The sequence below is a fragment of the Erythranthe guttata genome, chromosome 5 (genome assembly GCF_056151865.1).
Source record: "Erythranthe guttata isolate IM_541 chromosome 5, IM_541, whole genome shotgun sequence".
Taxonomy (NCBI): domain Eukaryota; kingdom Viridiplantae; phylum Streptophyta; class Magnoliopsida; order Lamiales; family Phrymaceae; genus Erythranthe; species Erythranthe guttata.
Genome location: NC_142537.1, coordinates 13,419,308 through 13,429,879, shown reverse-complemented (window position 1 = coordinate 13,429,879; position 10,572 = coordinate 13,419,308). Strand labels below are relative to the sequence as shown.

Below are 10,572 nucleotides of genomic sequence, written 5' to 3'. Positions count from 1 at the left end.
AAGGGTTATTTATTATTGTGGAACAATGGTCGATTCAGAGGATTGAAATTGTTGTGAAGCAAGTTCATGCATCTCTTGGTATGTCTGATACTAGTTACAGCTCTATGGTAGGTTCGTCGAGTGTGTTACCTGTTGCTGCAATTGAAGCAGCAGTTAATCCCCCATGCAACACATTACGTTCCATTGCCCCCCAGAAAGACTTTGCTGAGCTCACATTGGATAAATCTGATAACCGATGTTGGACAAGTTTTCCGTGGGGGACGTTCAGAATTTAGAATATGTTTGGCTAAGTTTGCGTATGAGCTTGGATTTGGATTCGATTTTATCAAAAACGATACGAAGAGAGTGACTGCAGTTTGTAAGCTTAGATAGGAGAAAAATTGTTTGTGGAGAATTCATGCTACAATTCAACCTTCAACCGAATATTGTATTATCCGCACATATGAGAAAAATCACACGTGTGAGTCGGCATTTAGTGCTGTCAAGAAGGTTAAAATATGCGTTAAGCTCGTAGCTGATTAAATCGTGGAGGACATTCAGAATAAGTCGTTGTTGTGTACTAACGACGTTATTCATGACGCCAAAAAGAATTATGGCATTGATATTGACTACAATACAACATGGAGAGCTATGGAATCTAGTCGGAGTTTTGTGTTTGGAGATGATGGAATATCTTATTCGTACCTGAAAGTGTATTTTGAAGAAGCTGGGCGTTGCAATCCAGACAGTGTGTTTCACCTGGAAGTTGATGAGAAGCATAACTCGTTTAATCGTTTTTTCTTCAGTTTTGGAGCTTGTCTGTCCGAATTTATGTTTTGTCGTCCGATTCTTTTTTTGGATGGAACATTTCTGAATGGTAGATACAAAGGTATTCTTTTGAGCGCCATGGCGAAAGATGCAAGAAATGGTAATTTTGTTGTATTACATTCTTTATTTCAGTCCCACATATCTGTTAATGTCATAGATAGTGTATTAAGGTTATATTACTGTCACAGACAGTAAAATAAGTTTTACTGTCTATGGCAGTAAAATAAGGTTTATAGACCAAGAGTTCATGAAATGACAAGTTTTTTTTTACATTGATTTTACGGTGTTTCAGGTCTTTATCCAGTGGCATTTGCCGTTGTGCGTGAGGAAAATGATTCAAACTGGAATTATTTCATGGAACATTTAAAATTTTGCATTAGCTCAGATCGTGTTTTGACATTCGTATCCGATCGGCAGCACGGTATCTTGGAAGATGTTAAAAATATTTTCCCTAATTGTTACCATGCATTCTGCTTGTTGCATTTAGAGAATAATTTGAGGTATAAGTTGAGTGGAATGAGCTCTAGTTATAGAGATGTTCTAGTTAGTCAGTTGATAGCATGCGCGTATGCTCCCACTAAGGAAATCTTTCATGAGAAACTTCAGAAATTCAAAATTGATGGTTCATGGAAAGTTGTTGATTTTTTGTCAGATTTGCCTTTTAAAAATTGGGCAAATGCGTATTTTGAAGGGCATAGGTATGGTGAGCTGTATTCAAATGCTGTGGAATCATGGAATGGTACAATAAAGAAATTCCGACATTTGCTGATTACCCATATGATTGACAGCATTAAGGGTTATATGATGGATAAAATTTGCAAGAGGTCTGCAGAAGCGAGTCGCTGGACTACGATGCTTTGTCCAAAGATGGAAATGATTTTAAGCAGTTTTGTCGAAGACGGGAGGACATGGACTATTAGAAAATCAAATCAATTTGTCTTTGAAGTGCATTCAGACTCTCATGAGATTGTGGATTTGTTTGCTAGAACGTGCACATGTCGGGATTGGCAGCTTAAAGGATTCACTTGTTCTCATGTGGCTGTGGTTCTCAAGAATATCCCCGTTGGTGAAAGATATGGGTACATTGACCCCTTGTTTTATGCCTGCAATTTCCGATCTACATATTCTTTTTCTATTTACCCATTTATGGTGGACTTTACAAAAGTTGAGCAGCCACCTGTTGGACCTCCAGTTTGCCAGACAAGACGTGGAAGACCAAAAAAGAATAGGATTCCATCTCGTGGTGAGAATATCAAGAAGAAGATCAAGTGTGGAAGATGTAAAGAGATTGGTCATCACAACAAGAAGACTTGCAACAAAGCTATTTGAAGATCTACTATTTAATTTTTTTTTTGACAGTTTTGGGATTGCATATATGAATGCTTACAGTTTTTTTGTTCAGTAATTCTATGTTACTATCAGCGACAGTTATATTGTTTCAATAATTTTCTTCAGTAATTCTATGTTACTTTCAGTGACAGTTATATTGTTTCAGTAAATTTCGGCAGTACTTATATGTTACTGTGATTGAGAGTTATACTGTTTCAGTAATTTTGCTTCAATAGGTCTATGTTACTGCAAGTGACAATTATATTTTGTTTCAGTAATATTCTTCAGTAGTTCTACGTTACTGTAAGTGACAGTTACTATTGTGTAACTCATGTAATTTTCTTTTGAATGGTTCTGTATAACTGTCTACAACAGGTACATTATGCATGAACTGTAAGTAAGTACAACATTTTCAAATTCAGAATAATGCTACATGGCAGCAGTATATTTGTTGCACTCTTGAACATAAAGTACGTAGTGTAACATACTACAAATACTTAACAGTACATTAAGACCACGTCCATAGAGTATCATACTACAAATACTTAACAGTACATTTAAACCTACAACCATAGAGTTTTATACTGAAAATACTTAAAAGGTCATTTAAACTTGCATTACATTAAGCATATCACACTGTTTTTGTCCGCCTAACCCTGTGATTAACAGTGTTTTTGTGGTTCAGGAATAAGTGAACTAGTTCCTTTCTGAAATTCTTAACATTTTTTTCTGCATCCAACTTGTCCACTGGCTGTTGACGGAAATACTGTCTGATGATATATAGTACAAAAATCCCGCAATCCTCACTGCCGTACTCTTGCTGAGGTGAATCTTCAACTTCTTCAAGTGTTGCATCTAGCGGAATTTTCTTGAATTTACATTCTCTGGTGACTGCTTCAACAGCTCTTACCTGCAATTTAGTTTATTCAGTTTTACAATACGGAGTTTCCTTTATTTTGATTATTCAGTTTTACTTACCATTTTTTCCGCGATACACAGGTACGGATCTGTGCGTTTCTGGTTTTCCACTGCCCTTGGCTTGTAGGAGTTGTAATGTTTCCACGTGTTGAGCTTTATATCCAGGACAACCAAAGTCCAATGATCATTATTCTTGCGTGTGTTGCCTTTGGAATGAAGTGGAAACAAGAGGAATCGATACTGGTGAATATGTATTTTCCGAATGAGTTGGCTCAGAATTTTATTGAAAGATTTTTCACCATTGGGTTGCTGAAGAATGGCCTGTATGTTAACACACCATTATATACATAAATATATATATATATATATATATATATATATATATATATATATATATATATATATAAATAGAATAATATATAAATTTTAATATTTGTTGTTGACATCAGTCACATACCATAAGTGAACTTGAAAAGACATAACTGTCCCCATCCAAACCATGATTGATATTGTCATTAAAATATCATTCCTTTTGTCGCATTTGCAGAATGGACGAGTATGAATCAAGTACCTATATGCAACAAGAAAAATAGAGTTAGTGTAGAAAATCATTTGTGTAATTTACTGGTTTTGGCAGTTCTTTAGGTAAAGTGTCTGTGGTTGACAGTATTTTTGTTTTTTTGTTAGTGGGTGCTCACTTGTGTACTGGTTGATCCCTCCTTCAACAATGTCATTATGTCAGCCATCTCAACAAACTCATACACAGTTCCGTCTTTATTGTACCAAATCGAGATCAGACCCCTACATAAAGAGCTAATGCGTTAGATTTATTTAAAGATGAATAAAAAAATGATTATATTCTCATACATACCTATGATCCTCCTCTGCTATATCTATAACCATATTCTCTACAATAATTTTGTCCTCATTAGATAGCAGGTCGAAGATATCCTTTTTTTGGTACGAAAAGTCCTTTCGTCTTTTTTTCTTGACCGGCTCTGGTTGGTTGTTGTTGAGTGCAGGCTCTTTACGTTTTCCCCGTGTCCTGTCGGCAACAGCTGATTTACGATTATTCTTTTCAGTTTGATTCAGTTTTGAGCGCGTCCTTTTGTGCACACCACTTGTTTTTCTTGTTTCGATGTCCCGCATTGTTTTTTGTGGATCTTCAAAGTTTGTATCAACATCATCCGGCTTCTGCTCTTCTTTTAGGGTCGAATCAATAAAAGCTTGCAGATTCTGCTCATTATCCTCAATCTTCGTCTTCAACTGCTTATTTTCGACACACAACTTTTCATTTTCCTGCTTCAATTCAACAACTTGGCAGTGTAATTCTTGGATGCTGCTAAATGATGTATCCGAGTTGGTTTGAGATTTGTTGACATCATCATTTGGTTCTGCAGGTTGACAAACAAATGCATCTCGCTCTTTGGTTAGGACGTCGTTTTGTGCACGAAGAATGGCTATCTCATGGTCATTCAACGTGTTTTTCTCAATTGCAGAAGTGAGTTTTGTTTTCAGTTCTTGTACTTGTCTCTCCAATCTTGCACTTGAGGATGCCTCAATCTGGCTGTTAGTTGGTATATCAGTTAACCTCGCCAGATCTTGTTCTTGTATTTTGTTCGTCTTTTCGAGATTTTTAATCTTGTTTCTCAAAGTTGTTTCTTCCTCTTTCGACAGTCTTTCATCAACGTCAACTTTGAGAGCGGTTATTTGACCAATGAGAGTAACATTTTCACCTTGAAATTTCTCAATGGAACTTTGCTGCTCTGATACTTGTTCTCTCAATATCTTGTTCTCAGATTCAAGCCCCTCAATTCTGTTGTTCAGATTGGTCACTTGTGTTTTTGAACTGCCAGCAGCATCAAACTCATTACCTGCTTCTCTGTGTTTGTGTTGATCAAACTCATTACCTGACATATACACCCCCAAGTCTTCTGCTTCATCAGAGTCAGAAGAACCACCCTCCGGCTCATCCACTAACTTCCTTTTGCCCTTCGATCTTGCTTTAATTAGTACGCTCCTTTGAACCGTTTGTTCTTCCTGCTCTTTGGTAGCTTCATTTTCATCCACATCTTCCTCTTCATTTTGAAATTGTCCTAGTAATTGAGTTTCGTATCTTTTTGCAGCCAACGGCTTAGCCGACATCTGCAAACAGACATTGTTATAGTAATTTCAATATGAAGGATAATCAATACTGTCATTGACAGTGAAGTAGAATATAGTACTGCACTATGTTAATGGTTATGACAGCATAATTGCATATGAGGATGTGTATGTGCATGATCATCAACAATAAACAAACATATAAGCAATATTACTGTCCATGGCAGAAAAGTTATAAATAATTTTGCTCATTGAATATTTTTTGACCTGATCTGGTTCTATGTGCCTCATCGAGAGTACATGGGCTTGTCGGCAGACTTCATGCAAGTTCCATTTTATGTATCTTGGAAACTTTCTCTTTTGTTCCGGCAGAATCAAGGAACAACGTTCAAGGAACCAGAACTAAAAACAATAAAACAAAATATGAGTATAACAAGAAAAATATTAATAAAATTTTAGATTTGTTATTTGCGTACCAGTAACAGGGTAACACATCCATGTACGAAGTCCACAACATTTTCTATAGGTTGATTCTCAGACTTTGCCTTTGCAGTTACTTTGTGTACAGAGTTCATGAAGAACTTGACCACCTCTTCTGCCCAATTGAAGTCATTGATCCTCTGCAGATCATCCACGTACTGAAAGTACGACCAATTAACAGATTGACTTGTAGTGAAGAAGAAGTTCGTCATGAGGCTGAGGACTATTATCTTGTAACATCTTCATGTGCTTCTTGAGTATTTGAACCTTGCAACCTTATCAATGCTGCTTTCAAGTCTTTGGAAGTGACTTTATTTAGATGACCAAAATTTCTTCTATAAAACTCTGTGTCTGGCCTGTTACTTCTTGTACCATCGGCAATTGCCAGTTTTGTTTGGCCATTCGTCAAGCCAAATATAAGTTGACATTCTGTGGTTTTGATAGTCAACCTTTTTTTCCCAATAATAAAAGCTTGTTTATCTGGGTCATATGTCGATAAAATCCTGTGTATTAGGTGATCTGACTTTTTAACTGTACAGGGGGTGATTCTTTGACAAATGATGGGTATGTAAAATTCACCAAATGGTGTTTGCCTTAAGGAGGTTAGATGATCTTCGGTAAGATGAACCTGATCACTAAAGTGAAAAAGTCTAGTGAAGCTTGATCTGTATTGAGGGTTCGATGGATTTTGATGTCGAATTTGTCGTATTCTTGCCTGTGTTGGCAGTAAATGTTCATCTGAATCCCTCTTTTTAGGTTTTGGTGTTTCTGGACGATCTGAGGGGGAGGAACAAAGTATAACAATAAATAACGGAATTGAAAACAGATATGTAGTGTATATAAAAAAATGAATTGGATGGAAGAAAAAAATTACGTGCTATAGCTTTTGTCCTCATTTTTTCGTCACTGAAGCTGACGCAATGATGGAGAGCAGCACCAGATAAAAATCACTGTTAGATGCAGGAAAATAGCAGGTAATTAAAAAACTATTTAACAAGGGTCATGTGTACCACAAAATTACTGTGAGCAGCATGAAAACAGTGCACATACAAATAGCTATTTCTCAAACATTAGGGTTATGCAACACACAAAATCACTGTCAGATGCAGGAAAATAAGGTGAAACAGCTATTTGTCAAACAGGGGGTCTATGCAACACACAAAATCACTGTACTTAGGCAGTAAAATAAGGTGAAACAGCTATTTCTCAAACAGAGGGTCTATGCAACACACAAAATCACTGTCAAATGGAGTATAATAAGGAGAAACAGCTATTTTCTCAAACATGGGGGTTATGCAAACATACAAAATCACTGTCAGATCCAGGTAAATAAGGAGAAATAGCTATTTTCTCAAAATCACTGTCATGCAACACACAAAATCAGTGTACTTAGGCAGTAAAATAAGGAGAAACAGCTATTTTCTCAAAATCACTGTCATGCAACACACAAAATCACTGTACTTAGGCAATAAAATAAGGTGAAACAACTATTTTCTCAAAATCACTGTCATGCAAACACACAAAATCACTGTACTTAGGCAGTAAAATAAAGTGAAACAGCTATTTTCTCAAAATCACTGTCATGCAAACACACAAAATCACTGTACTCATGCAAACACACAAAATCACTGCCAGATCCAGGTAAATAAGGAGAAACAACTATTTTCTCAAACAGGGGGTTATGCAAACACACAAAATCACTGTCAGATCCAGGTAAATAAGGAGAAACAGTTATTTTCTCAAAATCACTGTCATGCAACACACAAAATCACTGTACTTAGGCAGTAAAATAAGGAGAAACAGCTATTTTCTCAAAATCACTGTTATGCAACACACAAAATCACTGTCAGATCCAGGTAAATAAGGCACATAATAACATTTATGTTCAAACATGGGGTTGTATATAACAAAATCACTGTCAAATTCCCGAAAATAAGGCATATAAATCACTGTTAGATGCATGCAGGCAAAATTACTGCAAATGCAGAAAATTGAGCCCTAATAATGAAAAAACATACACAATAGCAGGATTTATGTCATAAAACAAACATTTGTATAGAATACTGTTAGAAAAAACTCACAGAGTTCGTACGGTTAGGGTTTCGCAGAGTTCAACTGTATTTTTTTGGGGATTTGACAGTAACTTCGAAAGATTTAGCCGAAATCGTTGAACAATCAACAAGATGAGAGTATATTTTCAAAAATCGGAGTGATTTTTTACAATTTCCGGCGAAAATCGTACTCACAGCAGCAGCGGTTTTGGTGAAGAAAGACCGGTGCAAAAATCGCAGCAGTTTGAGTTTGGAGGGGATCCGTATTTTTTCACTATTTAAGGGAGGGTATTTTCGGAAAGTGAAAGCAGATGGGCTTTTTTGTAGAACTGTTTTTTGTCTGGATTTAAATGCAAATAAGTACCACTCAATGGGCTTATTTGCCATTTGCCCTTTATTTAATATTTAAAAGAATTTGCATTAAATTTTAGAGCATGATACAAAATGAATCTTGGAGAAATTGCCAACTTACAAAAGTTGAAGATTTTGAATCGGTTTTCAAACGCAACTTTTTTTTTGAATGAAGAAATCCACGATCAACCAGATAGTGCACACTGGGTAAACCAACGCAACTTCGCTCAATAGAATCGAGGTTTGTGTGACAAAATATAATCAAAATAAATAACGAAACTTGTTTTGTATTCATTTTTTACAATGATATACAATAATTTGAATCTCACAAATTGCAAAATTGAATGTTGTTGGATGATTTGTAAGCTTCACAACAAATTGAATCGACCCAATGGGAATAGATCAAATGCAAAAGTTATGGTGTAAATGCGTAATTTTATCGTTGTTCGACATTGAGATTAAGATAGTTACATCCAATGCGAGTTTTGACCAAAATCCAAATAAAATCTCACAAAACAAAAACATGAAAGTTGTAGAACTTCTCATTTTCTTTCTAATGCAACTTGAATAAGTGCAATCATGTGGTTCCTATGCAAAAGTAATGGTAAAAATAAAACATGTAGTAACTTAATGTCGTTTCACGGTAAGATTAAGACGGTGAGATTCAATACAATATTTGACCATGATTCAAATAAAATCTCATAGGGCAAAAAACATGGTAATTTGTAAACTTGTCACCGTATTTCTAATGCATCTTGAATCAGTAGAATCAAGATTCATATGCAAACGTTATGATAAAAGTACAAGTAGTAAGAATACATAATCTTATTGTAGTTGAACGCAATGTTTAATAATGATCCATGATGGTGCAATATGTGCACTCTCAAGACCTTTCCTCATGCCCAACTCATTCAAACGCCCGAAAATCCACCTATCACAGGATCATTGAGCCGATGGCGATGGACAAGATGGTAGAATAAAGATAAAAGAGAGAGAATTCAAGAGAAAATATCAAAAGTGTATTCTTTTTTGTAATTGTCAACGTAACCCTAATATGGTTCATACACTTTGTTTATATTGAGAGCCATTTATGGTTTTTTTCTAATTTACAATCGATATTCTTGTCTATGATTTATTGTGATTGCTTCAATCAACGATCCTTCCTTATTTAATCACGTAAATTGATCCCAAATCTGATCCTTCAACTATCATGATACCGGTTTGTTGCGCACCCTGCTCTCCCCCGTATTCCCACCCATAAGGGAAGTTTTGGTGCAAGTTCTTTAATCAACTTTGGTCATTCGCAATACCATTTGAGGTAAGCTTCTTGGCCCACCTTTATTTCCTTCATGCCGTTGGGATTTTAGCCCACTATGCCGAGAAGATGGTGGTATGGCTCAGTGCCAAATTGACCCCCATTATCTACTCCCTCCTATTCTCTGGTGAATAGCGAAGTGGTTTGGTAGAGAATAAGGAGCGAGTAAAATATGTCCACTCAATGAACCTCGAAATCATGCGTATTTCTTTCGCACGCTATCATGATGACGATGTTATCCTCGAATGTCGTGCCTTGTCAGCCACGCCCCTCCTCATTACATTGTTGACCACCTGTGTTGACGGTTCAGATTCAAACCTTTCTTTAGCAGTCACCTAACCCTAATTTCAAATTCTCGGGCCCCAGAACGAAGTGCGAAGGAGCGTGTCTCAATTGCGGCTTTCCCTGGCCTTACAATCGATGGTCGACATCGTTTGGTCCTTTCATCTTCCCGCTCATGTGCCACTATATAAATTTCCGTTTTCTTCCCCTTTTCAATTTTGTTTTGCTTATCTTAATTTGTGACGCGTAAGACTCCGTAGACCTTCTTGGCTGCTGCCGCTCCATAATTGACGCTCCGTCGTAGAAAAGCCCCCTCGTGACATGTTCGCGATTAAGTCTCGACAATCGTTCAACTTCACTTGCAACTTGATCTTGCAAAACACATCATGTTTTGAACCCATGACTGAACTTATAAAATTCCAAGTTGCACATGTATCCTATAAAGGGATCAAATCAAAACGTAATTCGAAGATCAACAATTTTTTTTAGAGTTGTTTACCCGTATACAATAATGCAGTTTAAGCTCCTCTTGATAGATCAATTGTCCTGAATTTATAGATATATAGTTTACACTCCTATCAAGGAGTTTTGAATTGAATTTAGATATATAGATAGTTTTGTGCTCGTATCAAAGAATATTAACTTAATTTACGTATATAAATAGTTTATGCTCGGAGTCTTAATTATTATTTGAAGTTTGACATCAAGATAGTTTTTGCCAATACGTACATCTCTACCACTCGGAATGGTGGCGAATCTATAAATTTTTTTAAGGGTGTACAAAATTAAATGCAATAAAACAAATTGAGAACATTTATAATAAATAATGATAAAAGCAGGGGAAATTGAGAATAAAAAATAAAAAATAATGATAAAGCAGGGGAAATTGAGAAAAAAATACAAAAATAATGACATCGAGAAAATACCAATAGTGTT

The 10,572-nt window shown here is 36.0% G+C and overlaps 2 protein-coding genes across 2 annotated transcripts; one reads left to right on the top strand and one right to left on the bottom strand.

The window, feature by feature from the left end:
• Positions 1-630: 630 nt before the first annotated feature.
• Positions 631-2,136, top strand: LOC105964422 (protein FAR1-RELATED SEQUENCE 4-like). The gene is made up of 2 exons (XM_088817988.1): positions 631-907; positions 1,100-2,136. The coding sequence occupies exons 1-2, from the start codon at positions 631-633 to the stop codon at positions 2,134-2,136; spliced, it is 1,314 nt and encodes a 437-aa protein (XP_088674114.1).
• Positions 2,137-2,767: 631 nt separating this feature from the next.
• Positions 2,768-5,860, bottom strand: LOC148770676 (uncharacterized). Its single transcript, XM_088817987.1, has 5 exons — positions 5,425-5,860; positions 3,926-5,199; positions 3,753-3,855; positions 3,115-3,294; positions 2,768-3,046 (listed from the first exon to the last, which is right to left on the bottom strand). Exons 1-5 carry the CDS (start codon positions 5,446-5,448, stop codon positions 2,768-2,770), a joined length of 1,860 nt encoding a protein of 619 aa, XP_088674113.1. The 5' UTR covers positions 5,449-5,860.
• Positions 5,861-10,572: the final 4,712 nt, after the last annotated feature.